At 37.6% G+C, this 18,711-nt stretch overlaps 1 protein-coding gene across 10 annotated transcripts in view; it reads right to left on the reverse strand.

The window, feature by feature from the left end:
- The window catches only part of LOC137843444 (potassium voltage-gated channel subfamily KQT member 1-like), a 519,382-nt gene that overhangs the window by 431,886 nt on the left and 68,785 nt on the right, over positions 1 to 18,711 (reverse strand). For all 10 annotated transcript variants that reach the window (XM_068658766.1, XM_068658757.1, XM_068658748.1 and 7 more), the window contains 4 exons: positions 15,754 to 15,864; positions 14,706 to 14,801; positions 13,714 to 13,842; positions 11,735 to 11,897 (listed from right to left, as the gene is read on the reverse strand). In XM_068658766.1, coding sequence (XP_068514867.1) covers positions 11,735 to 11,897; positions 13,714 to 13,842; positions 14,706 to 14,801; positions 15,754 to 15,864 — 499 coding nt within the window. The remainder of the gene's footprint in view (positions 1 to 11,734; positions 11,898 to 13,713; positions 13,843 to 14,705; positions 14,802 to 15,753; positions 15,865 to 18,711) is intronic.

Below are 18,711 nucleotides of genomic sequence, written 5' to 3' on the forward strand. Positions count from 1 at the left end.
GGTGAGGCTGCACCTCGAGTACTGTGTTCAGTTTTGGGCCCCTCACTACAGGAAGGACATGGAGGTGCTTGAGCGAGTCCAGAGAAGGGCAACAAAGCTGGTGAGGGGTCTGGAGAACAAGTCTTATGAGGAGCGGCTGAGGTAGCTGGGCTTGTTCAGCCTGGAGAAGAGGAGGCTCAGGGGTAACCTTATCACTCTCTACAGATACTTTAAAGGAGTCTGTAGCGAGGTGGGGGTTGGTCTATTCTCCTATGTGCCTGGCGACAGGACGAGGGGGAATGGCCTAAAGTTGCACCAGGGGTGTTTTAGGTTGGATATTAGGAGGAACTTCTTTACCGAAAGGGTTGTTAGACATTGGAACAGGCTGCCCAGGGAAGTGGTGGAGTCACCATCCCTAGAGGTCTTTAAAAGACGTTTAGATGTAGAGCTTAGTGATATGGTTTAGTGGAGGACTGGTTAGTGTTAGGTCAGAGGTTGGATTAGGTGATCTTGGCAGTCTCTTCCAACCTAGGCAATTCTGTGATATACAAGACAGGATGGTGTCATGTAGGAGTCTTATCAATGTTAGCATGGAAGAAAAAGCAAGATAACTCACTAACAGATGTGGCAAAGCAAAGAGGAATTGCCCGCCCGTGTTTCCCCCATCTTGGGTCTATACTCCAGAGATATTCATAGAACTCTTTGCCATTCAGCTGGTGCAAATTTCTCTGCAGAAGACTACAGAGGAAGAGCTTTTCTCACAGACAGAAATTTACTTACTTCTGTATTCTGAAAAGCTTCTGTATACATATTTAAATACAAGTGTTTCCCTGCAAGTGAGCAGGATTTAAATAAAAGTAATCATATGTTCCATTTTTCTCAGCTTCCCGTGTAAGGAAGGACATGTATCATCCACAGAAAACATCACTTAAATGCATCATTTGTTTTTCTGTATATCTACCCCTCATAGCTTTTTAATAGCAGTTAGCATTTTCTGCAGTATTACTATCCAATTCAGTGATTTTAGTTTGATTTAACAGAAAAAACATTTAGAAAGCAGGTATCAATCATTTACTACAGAAGTCCAGCACCTAACTCTGCAAGAAAGTTTTTAAATGTTTTAACTAAATCCACTCATAGATCACAGGCAGAGCTTTTTATGATCTCAGTTTGCTTACATGTCATATTGTATCAAAAAAACTAACAGGGTCAGATTGTTTCATCAGTTGTATTCAGATAATACTAAAGGGTTCAGAATTTGGCCCAAATTTAATCAATATATATAATAAGCAGTCTTACCCACTTAGAAATTTATTAACTCTGATCAATAGATTCCATACAGCAGCTACACAAAAATCAATGACAACACAACCTATAGAGAATATTGCAAATGTTTGCTCATTAGGAAATTTCTGCTTCCTCTTTTATTTCCAAAGATAACAATATTGCAAAAGATTGTTTAGCCAAGTATGCCAATGCTAAAGGTGCTCTGATTGTATGTACGAAGCAGATTACTAGACACTCCAAATGGAGGGACAATCAGTTCCAGATGTTTTCCACTGATTAAATTTAGCCCAAGCAAGGTTAAGTAAATGACAAGCAGCTGCCTTTTTTTCATTACTCATGAAAAATGCTTCTTAAGAGTTCTATGTTTAATGCAGATGCATGGTGCAGTACATATATTCCTAGGATTTCATGACTGACAGAGAATGTGGACAATCTTCAGAGAAACTACTATTATATTTTTTTAATCTCCAGTATGTCAGAGTTTATGCAGATCACATTTAACAGGAAGAAGCTTAACAATTAAACAAAACAAAAAAAAACATATCTCTTTGGAATGCCCAAGTTATGTACTCCCCTAAGACACAGCCACTCAACTCTGAAACTAGTTTCTACTGAAGCAAGTAGAAATAAAACAGAAAAATGTTGAAGTGCCACCAACCAGATCATGGCTCAGTGCAATAATGGCATAATTCCACTGACCCATCAATTCAAACAGGACAGCAAAGTGCAGTGGTTTCAGGATATCACACATGACACAAGAACAGTGGAAACAAACACAAACAGCAATGAATGCAGGAGGTGTAAATTCAAAATTATTCAATTGTGAAGACTTACAATTTAATAACAAGCAAGACCACTATAATCTGGGGATTGCCTACTGTCTGGCCACCTCCCTTTTTGTTCTTGAATCCTTACATCCCAAAACAAAGATAATTGACTGCAGTGCAATATGCTTACAGGTTGAAACAAAGCTTTATTTCTTAGACTTCTGTCCTTCCATTTATATTCAGACTTACCATGCTTTTATACCTGAGAGGATTAAACTGACAGAAAGGTATAAAAATACCTTATGCATATCTTTAGGCAAGTTGATGGGTCAGATTTTCTATCAACACTTATCCCTGTAGATATGAATTACAGAATCACTGAATGGTTTGGGTTAGAAGGGACCTTAAAGACCAGCCAATTCCAACTCCCTGCCATGGGCAGGGACACCTCCCACCAGACCAGGTTGCTCAAAGCCCATTCCAATTTGGCCTTCAACACTTCCAGGGATGGGGCATCCACAGTTTCTCTGGGCAACCTGTGCCAGTGCCTCACCACCCTCATAGTGAGGAATTTGTTCTTAATATCTGATCTAAACTTTTTCTTTTGTTTAAAAAAAAAAAAAAAGAAAAAAAAGAAAACTTAAAATCTTTGTCCTAGGCCTCCCTGCTTTTCTATAGCCCCTCTATAGGTACTGTAAGACTGCTATATGATCTCCCCAGAGCCTTCTCTTCTCCAAGCTGAACAACCCCAATTTTCTCAGCCTGTTGCACAGGCCCACCTCACAAGCCTGTCCAGGTCCCTATCTCTGCATGGCATACCACCCCTTTAGCATGCCAACTACACCACACAGCTTGGTGTCATCAGCAGACTTGTGGAGGGTGCATTCCATCCCATTGTCCATGTTGCAGACAAAGATGTTAGCACCGGTCCCAACACTGACCCCTGAGGAACCCTACTTATTTCTGATCTCCATTCAGACATTGAGACATTGACCTCAGCTCTCTGAGTGTGACCAGCCAGACAATTACTTACCCATCGAGTGGTCCATCTATTAAATCCATGTCTCTCCAATTTAGAGACAAGGATATCGTGGGGTACGGTGTCGCACAAGTCCAGGTAGATGACACAAGTTGCTGTTCCCTTGTCTATAAAAGCACTTAATAGTATTTCCAAAGCACAGAAGTAAAAGCAAAGAAACATATTGATTTCTGATAGGGAAAATCTGCAAAGAACACTATGTATCCCTGTATATTAAAGTTATTTTTCAAACATCTGATATGAGACTGCTACATGAAGGGACATATCAAGCAAATTGTTAAGAAAGCAGCCAACATCTGGGTATCTAAACAGGTAACAGAACCCAAAAAAAAAGTAATAATCCTGAACAAATTTTCTTCTCTCGGTTTTTAAGTAATGGTCAAAGTCGCATACGTATATATAAAAGTATGATATATAAACAAATACATAAACTACATAGAATCAAAGTTTATTTTACTTCTAATTCTGGAATCTTTTCAGATTTTCTAGATGCACAATGCAAAATATAATCTTTTCAAACCTTATTAAGTCCAACTATCAAGATGAGAATTATATTTACTGGCACCTACTCCTCCATTTAAGTAGAACCAGTTTTTAAAAAATAATAATTTAAAAAATAACGTGGTGTCCTGATCTCTCACAATATCATTTTGTCATTCCTATCTGAAAGAACAGTTTTTCATTGCTAAAAAGTAGCCTCACATTCTACATTAAAGTAACAGCTTATTTTCCCCCACAGAGCATTTACTGCATTTCCTGCAAGAATCAGCTTCTCTTTTTACAAAAGCTGACATTCCTGATTACTACTCCTCCTTGTTTATGCTAATAATAAATAAACAAATAGGCCTATGTTTAATACTGCATTGACTAATAGCATTCTTTACTTCTGTAATTCTGTGTCAGTCTAAAAACACATCATAAAAAATTTAGACTAATGGTATCTCAGACAGACAAGACTTATATTCATTTAACAGATGACGCAACTGAAGCACAGAGAGTTAATTGTTTGCCCAAGGTCACATAGCAAATCAGTAACAGGGTTAGGAACAGAATCCAGGAACACTGACTCATGCAGTACTCCTTCCTCAACTCCAGACAAGCCTTTTGCATACTTACCAACACCAAAACAGTGTTTTCCCTTGCAGTCTAACCAGCCAGCTATTACGTACTGGATTTTTGGTAAAATGAGATGGAGGATGATGACAGTCTCTTTAACTGCCTCTATATCTTTTATTGCAAAGAAACTTTAAGGCAAAACCCCACAATCCTTGAAGGTGTTTTGCTCTTTGTTTTGGTTGTTTTGTTGTTTTCTAAGATAACAAAATTAGTACACACAAGAAAAATGGAGAAAGTTCAAAAGGCTATCCTTAAACCAACTTACAAGATGAAGCACCTCTTTCTCATGTTCACTAGAAAGGCTCACAGATGGTTCAAAAGGTCTGCATTTCCATGCAGTCTACAATGGAAATCCTCGCAGTTTATACTACTACAATTGTTCTGTGTCACTACTAACGTAAGTGTGACTATGTATTTTAACAGTTTGACCACTCCAGAATTCTCATGGGCTTTAACCAACTGGCCCATAATTCTGTGAGTCCTCCTTCCCTGTTTCACACATTGTATTTCCATTTGTAGACCTTTGCAATCTCACTACCCTCCTATGAATCCTGTTCATGGCTCTCAGGTTGTTTCCGACCTCACCTGAACTACACAGCTATGTACTTTGCAAGACCATATAACTAAAAGCCACATGACTTCAGTGCATCTTTCCTAATCCTTTATCTTCTGACTTGAATTGCTGAATTATTAGTTAAATAGTATTAAGTAGCACAATTTGTAGCATTACCTTCAGTGAATGTGTTGACTTTCAGTGAAAAATAAAACACAATAAACTATTTCCTGACATCTATTTCTCTACCCTTTATGTTTAAAAATGGAGAGAATTTTCCTTTCTCCATAGGTTTTTATCTCAATTTTACATTATTCACAATTTACCCAGATTGTTCCATCTTTCCTACATTTTGGAAAAGTGACAGTTTGGCATATTCTTTTAAATTCACTAAGAAGTTTCTACATCTCCCAGATTCTCCCGTTTTGCCCTGTATTTCCATTGCTAATAAGAAGACCTAGGCTTTGTACCAAATTTGTGAAACTTCATCCCTGAAGTGTATCAGTTCTCCTCTCTTCAGACTTTTTTTGATTTCCCTTTAAGTGGTTTGGCTATGAAAGCAATTTCTTTAATTGACCAGGTGTCTATATCTAACTTGTTTTGCTTTTGTTTATATTTGTATACTACAACCATAATTTCATATCTACAGCTGTAACAAGCAGTAATTCTAGTAGAATAAGATATTTACAGTGAAGATAATGGCATATCATAGAGAAATACAGGCTGGACAGATTATCAGAGACCTCGAGAAGTAGAGATACAGGATGCAGTATATAGGAGTACAGGCCTAAGATAAGAGAAAGGGCACAGTCATGTCATGGGGGACTCCACAGCTATAAGTAGTTCACTAGTGGTCAGTTAAATTGAAATGCAGACAAGGAGCTGGGCAAAACTGTTTTTTAAAGGTAACAGAGAACAAAGAAATAGTATCTCGCATTCATAAATGGGACGATAATATAGTAAATCCAGATGAAACGTGGAGCTACAAACCAATGAAGAAAAGTGTAAAATTGTTAGCAAAAATTTATATACGATCTCAAGTGGGTCCTGAGAGAGAAGAAATCATCACTACAAATATAGTATTCCTCCAGAATATGATATTTTATATACCTATATTTATAACATAACTATATATGTTATATATGTTATTATACAGAATTTATATACTGTTGTGAAGAACTCCAAATTGCACCAACTTATTTTAACACTTAGGCTTCTCCTGCCCCAACAAATGAAATTCTTAGGACCCAGAGCAGCAGAGGAAGGATGAGCATGGACAGGACATGAGGAAAATAGGTAAAAACTAAGAATTCTATATTACAGTTTTAATTGCATTATTACTAGTAATGCAGCTTTTGGAATATGAAAAGAAAAAGCAAAAAATAATAATAATATTGAACTTTTTTGTAACTTGGATCTGTATTAATAAATTGTTAGATCAAGACTTCAGATATACTAGCACTGAATTCTGTTTTACTTTTATAAAATTTGCTTATAAAAGCACTACACTTTTCTTAGTCTTGCTTCCTACAACACTTTATCTATTAATACTGACCTTCCATTCTTGAAGCCTGGTATGTCTGTTCCATGTTTCTCTCTTCTTCCCAAAGCTGACTCTCCACCTTTTTCACAAGCCCCCTTTAGTAGCTGCAATAAGGTCACCCCAGAGCCTTCTCTGGCTCAGGCTGAACAGCCAGCTCTCTCAGCCTTTCTTCATAGTGTTATTCAGTTTTATTTCACAACTAAAATTAGTCGGAACATTTTCAACTAAATTTATTTTCCTCTAAATGAAATGTCTTTGACAAAGCAAACATAATTTCTGGAGGAAAAAAAAAAAAAAAAAGTCTAAAAATCAGTTTTACTAGTATTACAAAGCAGAAAATATTTAGGGAACTGCAAATGCCTTTTCTCACTAAGGACTCCCATCAACAACAAAGTATCTGCTCAGTCCAATTCAGAGTGATTGGTGATCTAAACTCTGGTCCTGATCCTAAATCAGGCAGAACAGAGTTGAATAAATGCAGAGGGGAAAAAATCAAAAGCTGCCAGATTTAATCAGAAGTAAAAATGTGTTTGGCAGAGGCAGCTGATCTCTTCCTCTTCATCTCCCCTTACACCAGCTCCTTCTCCTAGATCTACTATCCTACTTCGGTCATGCAAGGTAAACCACAGAATGCACTGAAAGTACTTTCTCGGGGCAGCCGGGGCTGAAACAGCAGGGACTTAAAACTCCAGTAGAAGCATTTGGTTATGTTTCCACAATTCTTACTCTCACAGTCAAGTACCATTGGTAACTATGGGTCCTGAACTGACAAATTTTGATATTAAACAGCCCTATACTGAATATAGGTTCTTATTGTAAAGCCACCAGCATCTGCTACTCACCTTCTTAAGAGCACGATGTTTTTCAGAAGCAAAGTATCTGGATACTTTCCCTTGCTAATTTGGAGCATATCTTTATATTTATCTTTTTTTTTTTTTTTTCCTGACACTGACAGTTAGGCAGACTGTCAAATGCTTTGGTGTTTGCTTTAGTCTGTTAATTTCAGCCATATGTTTTTTATCACCTTTCACTCAACTTGTCAGCACTGGAATCTATGAATCCACTTAATTTAAAATGTTTGCTTCTTTATATGTACTGCAGATTGTAATCTATCTATACCACTGAGGGAAAACATCCCTTTTCCCAATGGAAATGCAACCAGTTTCCAGGAACAACCAACCTAGTGCTAGATAGGTGAATTCTGAAATGTCAGCATCCAAACTAGTATTATAGAAAGAATTAATCAGCATTAACACTATTATGCACTTATATAAAAATGTTTGCAAAGGTATTCTGAGGAGCACTGAAAATTAAATATCTCCCTCTCCTGTTGAGAAGTTACTCTTTTACAGTTTTGGTTTGAATAGGAAGATGAAAATATGTCAGCATGCAAGAAAACCCCAAAAGCAAACAGAAAAGCATAGTGATAAATAGGGAATTTTGTTTTTATCCCAGCAGAGATTTATCACTGTGAGAGTTTTGTGACTTTGACAAATTTTACAATAACAAGTTGTGTATACAATCTACAGTAACTGACAGAGAATAATATATTCCATCTGCTGGAGAAGTTCCAAGAGGCTGACCTGTAAGGTCCAAAAGTTTTCACATTTTTATAATTTTTTTCCTAATAAAGTGTTATGAAACAGTTATTCAGTTCATTTTGAGAAGCATACATTACAGTGTATAGCTGTTATTTGACTATGAAACTCAAAGACACATAAGAAAATTTGAGTTGCATTCAACTGTTATTTGTCATTCTTGTATTTGAATTTGTCTTTATGACCCAGCACTCACTTTTGATATAGTAAGTAACTAACATCTTGATACTTAAGTGCCTTGTTTAAATCTTACAGGCACGTTAAAGATGCCATAGTTCCTGCTGCAAGGAACTATGTGCTGTACATAGTACATTCTGGTTGACAGAAGTAGAGGTAAAGTTCAATTCCTAGACTATAGAAAAAAAATTATGGCTGTAATCTCAGGTGAGGTGAAGTCACTGAGGAGCTTCAAATCATTGCAGAAAAAAAAGTTAAACTGTGCACCCTGGTACAAAGGAGTTCTCAACTGGAGACAATAGAAATGCGCGGAAACAATATGCTGCACTAGAGTATCTTCAGCATCACAGTTATTTCTGAGAATTGTTTTTTCAGCAAATCCATGTCTGTTTTGGCTGTTCCTTTTAATTTCACAGAATTTCTTTCTAAATATCTTTATCTTTTCAAGAAATTTGACTTCAAGGAAACTATTACTGTGGAAGGATTTAGCCTTTCCATTCCTGCAAGGATGGTCAAGTTCTTAGTGATATAGAGCACACTACACTAGTCACACCACAAATCCCAATGTGCATAACTAAGTCAAGTGGTGTTTGTCTTTTGATTTATCAAACGTTTCTTGCAAGATCCAGCCAGCTATGGCACATAAAGATCTAATTCCTACATTATGCACTATGCTTTTTTTTTTTTTTATTACACATACAATTACAAAAAAAAAAAAATTTACACATACAAATATTTCAAGTGTTAAATTAATGTTGATCTTATCTGTAGGCATTATAAGGCTCCCCTTTCTCAAACTTTCAATTTAGAGATAAAGCAGAAAGCATCTTTATCTAGCCTTGAAAAATATGCCCCCAAACAATTTTTGAACAAGCGAAGATGAAGCTGGGTGGATGTGGATACACTAACAGGATATCCAAAGAAAAACCTCAGTTTTCATGAAAAAGAGGTACATTCACATTATGTACTTCCTGAATCAAGGTAAATTTCTCCATCAAGGAAATTTTAACTCAGTTTCAGTCTATTTTCTGCCCAGAACAAGGCATTTTCTTAGTGAGACTGTTATTCCTTTGACTGCAGTTGCCAGGCATTTGTTTCAGGTTTCCCTACAGTCTCTCACATCTGACTGAAGCAGCAGACAAGAAGAGCTGTTTCAAAGCAACAGCTCTGCTCCTCCTAAGTCAGGCCTATAAAAGTGATCTAATTCAACCTCAAAGTCTGCCATCATCTGTAAAACATCCAGCCGCAACAACCAATGAATAAAATATTCCACTATAGCAACAGTGAAATAGAAGCTGGCATGCTTCTTTTCAATTTTTTTTTTTTTTTTTTTTTTTGCCTTTTCTAAGAGAGACTTTAAGGGAGGAAAAAAAAAACACCCTCACTTACAGGCTTGCAACCTAGTACTTCTATTTCCCATGAATAGAAGCCTATTAATTCTGGCAAGGAGATCTTTGCTGAGAGAAATCAGGTTTAAATTTTTGAGAGGTGTCAAGAATGTTCAGTCAATTGAGCAATCAAGTTAGCCTGGAATCCTGGAAGCTTTGCACCAGAAGGAATAAATCAGAAAATCAAATGAAGTGTGACTTACCCCTGACACTAGCAAAGGAAAAAAAATAAAGAAAAAAAAAAAAGATTTGGTAATGGAATAATGTGCATGGTTGAGTCTCAGAATGAGAATAAATTAGACTAACTATAATAAGAATTGGAATTGAACAAGAAAGCATTTTCAGAAAAAGGGTGAAAATGCTTTCATTTTGCTCTGCTACCCAGCTGTAATGTTAAATAAATAAATAAATAAATAAATAAATGAAAATTATACAGGCTAGTCCTTTCAATCTTTCTTCTGAGGGACAGAGCTTTGCTCAGACTAACATTGAAGGAATACAGCTATACAGCTGAAGTGAAGATACAAGCACTGGCTGAGGCATGATTACAGGCAACCTAGTCCTCAATTCTTTATTAAAGTTAGAAGTTACACCATTGCACAAGACTTTTTTTTTTTTTTTTTTTGCTTCTGTCCATCACTGACTGATGATGCCACAATACTAAGATACACTCAGCTAAATCTGCACTGATATGATCAGCAAGGGAAGCTGCACATTTCTAATAAACAAGGGTGTTGAGAGTTGTTGTATTCTGTAAAGAGTAAAACTTTTAATCCAGCAACTTCATAAACCACACCATTCACCCCTTTCCCAGAAACCTACAAAAACACAGGAATTGCCAAGCAACAACACTGTCAAAAATACTGTCATTGCTGAAAAGCATTCTTGACCTCAACAAAATGTGACAGAAGGAAAATCAAAATATAAACCAGAACAAGAATGAAAATCTACACCAGAAGAAAAACTCTTCCTCCCAGAACAACAGGTTCATGGCTATCAATTGCATAAAGTAGAGTCTTGAAGGTCTTTCTAAAATGGTAGGAGCAAAATGCTCCTACTCCTTGCAGGTGTGTTTCAGTATACCACAGGTCTCAGTCAGATGTGGAATAGCAGGCAGCTAAGTGCTCTCACTTGAATATAGTAGGTTAACAACACTCTCTGGCAAATCTAATGTCAGAACAGCCCAGTAAAACTACTGCATTTGATTTCATTCAATACAGAAGACATTACACATTCACTCTGGGAGTAAAAATATTTAATATACATGGATATGTATTTAATTAAAGAGATCATCATGTCAAGACTACAGACATCCTCTCTCCAGGCTGAAACTGTGTCAGCCTCAATGCCACATAAGAGCTATTTCATGCAGACTTGACACTTGGGTTTAGCAAGGACAGATGAAAACTTAAGTGAAAGCAGCAAATGAGACCATACTTCAGCGCTACTGCCTTTGACTAGGATCAGCATCTTTGGATACCTCAGTTGGCCAGGTTTTGCATGCTTCTATGCAAAACTTGGCCAGGTTTTGCATGCTTCTATGTACAGAACATAACTCCTTGAACTATGAGGAAGCAGTTTCTCTTTAAGCTAAAGACTTTAGCAAATCCAGAACTTGCATGTTTCTCTTCCCATCACTTCAGACAAAGGAAGTCAGCACAATGACTGAAAAACTTTCCAAAAAAGTACTTACTTCATTGTAAACAATGTTATTTTATTACCCACCTTCTTTAAATGAAGTTCATTGTGGAAAAGATTTTTTACAAACACAACAATATCTTAGCTCAGCAATAAAATTCAACCACTTTCCATATTGAAATACAACCACTCATAGCACCACAATATTTTAGTGAAGTAATAAACAAAACACTTATCAAAACCGCTTGGTTAACAAAGAGATGGATAAATATTTTATGCCTATCACAATTTATTTGCACAGTGTTTAAGAAGGTGCTGTAAAAAAAGTAAAGTTATTTTTCCTATTTTATTTTCCTTTCTTCAGGCTCTATGTGAGGTAAAGTTTAATAGTGACATAGGAAGCTTTCCATCCAGCTGAAATAATTCCAAAATATAGAATTTGAAACAAAAAAGGTTTCTGTTTTTTATGTTCACACCACACATCTAAAAATTTCCTTTTGTATTTCTGTTACTTTGTGTCTCCCTGTAATTTTTGACACATTTTTCTTTACTGATTACTTTTATATTATTTTTCACAGAAATTTTCTCTTCATTGGTTAAGTTACAGTTAACATTCTCTCTTAAAAATGGTAGCTTAAAAGTAAATTACCTCCTGGTTCATTGATGTAGAAAGACACATCTTTTTTGTCTTTTTGTTCATCAATATGATCATAAGTGATCTGTGGAATAGATAAGGCATTCTCTCCTGGGTTTATAACAGGTGCAGAACCATTACCACAGCCTGGTTTCACTTTTCTTTTGGATCTTCTAGCCTGTGGAAGTAGAAAGAGGATGATATCAAAACACAGTATGAAAACCAGAAAAGAACCTCCTTGTACAATAAATTCATCTCAGCAGGATTATTTATTTCAGTGCAATTGTAATTCAGTAAAAATGCTACTTTCTTGGTTAATGTTTACAGAATGGCTCATTTTAGATTATTATTTTAAATTTGGTAAGGGTGACTCTTAAGGGAAGATGCTTAGCACATTCTGAAAATCAGTTATCAATTAGAATTTTATCAGTTAGAATTTCTGAAGCCATATCTGAAACTCAAGTCACCCAAAATATTAATCATTTGAGTATACAGTAGCTTGGGTGCAGCTTTTCTTCATTGCTAATTAAACAGATGGCTAATTAATTGCAGGCTTTGAAATATGACCAAGGCACTGGGTGATATCAATTAAAGAAAGTTTCGATTTTGGCTGGGCTGACTTAGGTACTTCAGCAGGAGGTGGAACCATGTAACACTATTTTATTACAGTCCACGCTGTCTTTTGGAATGAGTTCTTCTGTTCAGATCCGCAAGCACTTAAAAAAAAGCATGTTTGAAATTAATCAAACAGGACAAGAAAAATAGTAGAAATGGGAGTTTATTTTATATTGTGGATGCATTGCCATGCGTCCACATGCATGGGCTTTTATAACAGGAAAAGGAACTCTAAATTCTTTAAGGAACAAAATTCAACCATATGCACAAGATCAGTATCCATTTAAGTCTTTAAAATAAGGGGCCATGTAGAGAAAAGAGAAAAGAAAGAACCATTAAAGTTAATGAATTAGGGTTAGCAATTTATAATGAAGTTCAAGTTTGATAATATGTTAAGGGAACTCATGAGAAAAAGAGGGAAAATACTAAGGACAAACAATACTTTTTCCAATTCTCCCAACAGGTATTGCATGTTGTTCAACGACACCTAGTACTCAGCCTTACTTCTGCTTTACCCTTTTGCTCCTGGCTGTTATACATCAAGTTAAGGAGTAACTAGTCTCACAACAGTGGCTCTTCTCAGCACTGAGCAGACTGCACTGCTCTAAAGCCAAAAAATACACATGCACACAGATCATATTAATAAAGGTACCTGCACATGCTGTGGAGTAATCATATTGCAATTCTCCACTGAGTGACAAGCATTGGTGGGACCTCATTGCCTAAAAGCAGGTACCATCGACCACTTTAGAAAACCTATGTGTCTGAGCTAGTCCTGTTACAGCCCTCTCTCCAGAATGCATACTGAAGTCTAGGCAAGCCTGCCAGTGAAACTACATACCTATGCTTAGGCAATCCCACCTACACAGACAAAAAATATTCCAATTTACTGCAGCCAATGCTCAGGAATTAACTCAAACTTCCATGTACCCTCAAAGATAAAACACCAAGGAGGGATGTGCATGAGCAAGACAAATGCAGCTACTCTCAGTCAAATGAGTGTGAATGTAATTTCTTTAACTAGTTGCTTCTTTCTTCCTGTATGAATTACTGTGCAAAATGAATACAAAATGGAGAATGGTATCAACGACTTATACAATCTTCAAGAAGGTAGAATAGACTTCAAAGGGAGTAAAATAATGGAGAATAAGCATCTGTCAGATCAGCAAGGCAAATCTAAAACTAGAAGGCATTAGTCCTTCAGGAATATTGTAAGGAACACTAAATTGATCCTGCTATGGCAAAAGGAAAACAAAAGTCCCATTGAAAATCTCTCTCAGCTCTCCAAATTCTTTGGACTCTTCATAAGGATTTTGACAAGTTATCCAACAAAATTAAACCCAAGAACAGAATAGCTAGCTCTGTCGAGTCTATGTTACCTGTTTTCTCAGACTAGGGCTAGATGGCGCTGGTGGTTTTTTGGGGTTTTGTGCAGGTGATGTAACATAGATTTTCCATGTTGCTGTAGAACTGTAAGATTTCTCTGCCGCATAGCACCGCCACAGTGTCTATAATAAAATCCCAAAACAATATTCTCAGTGTATAAGCAGGAACTGTTTTGCTGGATGTACATGTCAGAATTTGCTGCAAACCAAACTGACAGCAATAGCTTCAATCAATTTAAATATGATTCAAAGGCTTCTGACTGAAATTGCTGTGCTATACCAAACAACATGCCTAATAAAATTCACTCTTCCCCTAAATACAGCTTCAGTGAGGCACCAGGAAATATAGTCAACACAGTAATTTTAAGTATGCTCTCTGTAGTATTCTCCTAGGAGCTGGGGTCTAACCACTGCTCACAGCAAGGAAAACCGTCCTCCAGAACAGTGAATCCCGACAAGTATATAACGCTGCTGCTTCCCCTCTTCTGCAGCATCACACATTTTAGCATTTGCACACCATGTTAGTGCATTCTTTATATAATATGAAAAGCTATGCTGAGACATTTTTCTAAACTGAGGTGTGTATACATATATACATATACACATTCTTCACCTCTGAATTTGGCAAATACATAGGACCTAAAGGAATAAAAAAAGGAAGTTAACAATTAAAGATTATGACAAGGATTTTAATTTATTATTTTTACTAACTTAAGTTTACTTTAGCTGCATCCAAATACTGTTATGATGCCTGCGAATATCTGGTTAATGAAGCCTCCTGAGTTCACTCATAAGAATGGATGTGGGACAGGCAGTTATCTAATTCTTTCTGGGGACTGAAGTGTACCAAAGAACCTCTGTGGTTAAACACAGCTTGTAGATTTATAATAAAGCCCAGAAACTGTGATTCTCAGATAGTACATGAACTGCTAGGCCCTACTGCCTCTCTATCACTCTCCTATATATTTTACTGCTAGGGGTCTGACCTGAATTAGAGAAGCTGCTGCTGGGATTTGTCTGTTGAAATGCTTCTGACGTTGCTTCTGCTGTACTTTCAGGGCAAAACCGGACCCTAGAATACCCTAAATATAAATAAAAATACTGGTGAGACTTCAACGTAATTTTATGCACCTAAGCCAAACACTTAATGCATTAAATAAATGGCCATTTTAAAAAAGACAAGTTTTCAAACATCCACAGTAATAGAAAGCTATTTATCTAACAAAATTTAAATTGAGCATGTTGATGTTGGCATCATATGACTGCAATAAATAACGTGTTTATTGCAGTCTATAGGTAACATTAGCCACAGAGGCATTCACAAAGTGGCAGTCACATTTCAAAGACAACCCTACACAATGGTGGGGGAAGCAAATGCCAATGTCATAGGACTGATCTACAGCTGTTCTTTGTACTTGTTTTTAATTTCTAAAAAAAAAATATATAAAAAAAAAAAAAATAGGCAGACCACCCAACCACCCCACACAAAGCCACAACTCAGTTTGATTTTCCAGGCAAAACAAGTAACAAAGAAGTCAGATATACTTTATGATTTATTCTTTTTTTTATATTCTTGTCTATGTGTTCCCCAGTCAGTTATCTGAAGATTCAGAAAGGCCAGCAATGATACTTTACAGTACTGTGTAGAAAAGTAAATGCAGTTTCCTAAATTTCTTCGTTGTGGCACAGCTTCTCTTCTCAATACCCCAGGTAGTTTCTACGTAATCATAAAATAGCAGAAACAAAGGATGTTTCACCTCTGCCACTGACATCATACTGATTGAAATAAATCTCTCCCTTTCTCCAGAGTAGTGAAAATATCTCCTTCTTAAAATGCTTATCTCTAAAGAAAATGACTATGGTAGAAAGACAGCAGTTTTATTCATTTTTGCATGTGCACAAATACACAAACATAGTTATAGATGTGCATGCAAGTAAACATTCTGAAGCAACACCCAGCCCATTATTAAAGGTGCTGGTTTTATCTGTGCAGTCCAAGTCAGACACTTAAAAAAACATCCAAGTTCTACTTACCGCTGGTAGAGCAAAGAAAGATATAGCAAATACCGAGAAACAGGAAGCAACTGTTTTCCCAATCCACGTCTGGGGAACTTTGTCTCCATAACCAATTGTTGTGACCGTTACCTAGACCAGAAACATACATTTTATTCACTGCAATACCATACATGGTTTTCCTCAAGAGCAAAGGGAACTAAAAAAGGGAAAAAAAGGAAGAGGAGTAAAAACAGTAGGACATATGAGTATCAGGAGATACAAGTGGATCAATGGTGTTTGGATTTGTGTGTAAGGAAACCATAGGAGCACACTGAACATCACTGTAGGCTTATTCTGTTTCTATATTCTTTAGCAGGTATTCACAAATGGCCACTGCTGGAGAAGTGACACCAGGCTTGACCCAGGAAGACTGTTCTCACAGTTAGTAGCTGTCTGTTTACATCCTCTTGAATTGGAAGGATGAACTCTATGGGCTTGAAACCATGGGCTTGCAGTATTTTTGTTTTTAATTTTTATTTTTAATACATATTAGTTGATAGTCAGCTGAATATGAGCCAGCAGTGTGCTCAGGTGGCCAAGAAGGCCAACAGCATCCTGGCTTGTATAAGAAGCAGTGTGGCCAGCAGGGTTAGGGAAGTGATTGTCCTCCTGGACTTGGCTCGACTCGAGGTGTACTCAGCACCTCAAGTACTGTGTTCAGTTTTGGGCCCCTCACTACAAGAAGGACATTGGAATGGGCTGCCCAGGAAAGTTGTTGAGTTACCATCCCTGGAGGTTTTAAAAGATGTTTAAATGCAGAGCTTAGTGATACGGTTTAGTGGAGGACTGGTTAGTGTTAGGTCAGAGGTTGGACTCGGTGATCTTGGAGGTCTCTTCCAACCTAGACAATTCTGTGATAGTTTACAGCGTTGAGAAGTAAGCCTTAAAAATCACTGAGTCACACACAGCAGATGCACAAACATTTGCCAAAATTTGCAGTCAGGCAGAAACGCTAGCTGTGTCAGGGTAAGCTACTCACTGTACTGGCAAGAAAGATAAGGGACAGAACTAACACTACCACAGCAGAACCCTCATATCAAGATGAGAAACATACTCCCAAAGAAAACATTTCAGTAAACCAAGAACTAAATACATCTGAGTCCCATGTTCTTAATCCTTTTTTTTTTTTTCTACAGTTCCCTGAGACTTAAAATTGCATTTGATCCATGGAATGTATATTGCTAGATCTGCTCATAGCCTGTCAGGGTACAGCTGGATGTTTCTTAAGGGACAGTGATCACAGAGCCAAGTGGGATAACAGTTCCATGCTACCCAACCGGGAAAGATATGAAAACAGTGGCCAGGTCCAACCAAGAGATCATAGATCTCTATAGATCATAGTGATCTATATAGATATAGTGGTCTACAACATCACAACATGAGGCAGAACCAAGATCAAGCCAGAAAGTCACCCTACATATTCAGGTCAGAAACAGGGAAGTCTACAACCAAACGTAGCTTTGTTTCAGGTGAAAATCACCTAAACTCCAGCACAATTTAGGCATGAAATGAGAGCACAGAGCTAGGCTCAGAACCCATGGGTGGAGGGAGGGTAGATGCTACAGGTCATGCTTATTAGGGCCATTCAAACCAGTTATCCCTTTAGGGCCATTAGAACAACCCTCTCTTCTACCTCCCTCCTCCTGAGAAATATCCTCATGTTTCTCAGAGGTCTGGGATCAGGAGGAACTTGCCGTAGAGAGACATCACCACTATGGGTTATCAGTGGATTTTTCCAGGGTATAGAACTGGAATAGGGACAGAAAACTGGAAAGGGACATGGCATGAGTGACTTCGTGCTTGGTAGAGGACAGGCCACCTGTCAAAAGCCACAGAAGCCAAAAGGCCTGAGAATGACAGAAGAGTTAGGCTACCCCTAGTGAGTCCCGGCAGGCTGGAGAAGAATTAGTGAGGAGCCCAGTGGTCATTAAAGGTTTGGCACTGTAGGGAGATCAGAGCACAAAGCTGGTCTCTCAGGAGGGTTTATAGTGAAGCAAGGGACAGCTGCTCCCACAGAGAAGGTGAGCCAGAAGCCAAGGGGCTCCAAAAATGGCTAGAAAGGGGCCTCCCTACCCCATACCTAACCTCACAGATGGCAGCCATATCCAAAAGAGAGTTCAAAATTGAAGGCAATGAAGGAAGCCTGAAGTCAAGAGTATGTCAGCCCACAGGTTGAGGTCTAGAGCACAAGAACATGACCAAGCTAAAGGCCAGTTCCCATTCAGCAAAGCTGAGGCAGAAAGGAAGTGCCCAGTGCTGTGCTTAAACAGAGCCTCTGGGATGTGGGTGTTCCAGGTGTGGCTGGTCAGGCACATGGTATGCACAGCCCTGACACTACAGTATGCATGATGGCAGTATGGCAAAGTAGCAAAGATGACCTCTACCCATGAGAGGTGGAAAGCTTCTGGTGAGGAAATATAGGCTTCTGTCACTAATGTCAACCACTTGAGAGAGCTTCAAATAGAAAACAAAACAAAACAAAACAAAACAAAAAAACGTACTTCTATTTGGCAGCTCCAGCTCTAAACCTGATTCCCTTCACTTTGCTCTGAGTGGTAGCAGAAATACAGCCAAAACAGACATAAAAGAGACATATAAATCTACACTGACTGTAAAAGTGGGTGTGGAAATATTGCCTTTTATGGGAAAAGTCACTGACATACACTTAGATATTATTCACAAATAGGCTTTTGAGGAAATTAAAATATATATTTATATCAACAATCAAGCCATGGGAACAATATATTTCCTCCTGCTCTGAGAGCAGTTCTGCAGAATGCTGGAAGGAAAATTTGAAGAGAAAAATAACCAATTACTATCAAATTGAAATTTTCCAATTTCAAAAAAATCAGACTTGTGTTTATTCACCATGAATTTCTCATTTGATGACGTCAACTTTGTAGTATCTGTATCCTCTAATGAATATTATTACCTTGA

Source organism: Anas acuta, chromosome 1 (genome assembly GCF_963932015.1).
Source record: "Anas acuta chromosome 1, bAnaAcu1.1, whole genome shotgun sequence".
NCBI classification, from domain to species: Eukaryota; Metazoa; Chordata; class Aves; order Anseriformes; family Anatidae; genus Anas; species Anas acuta.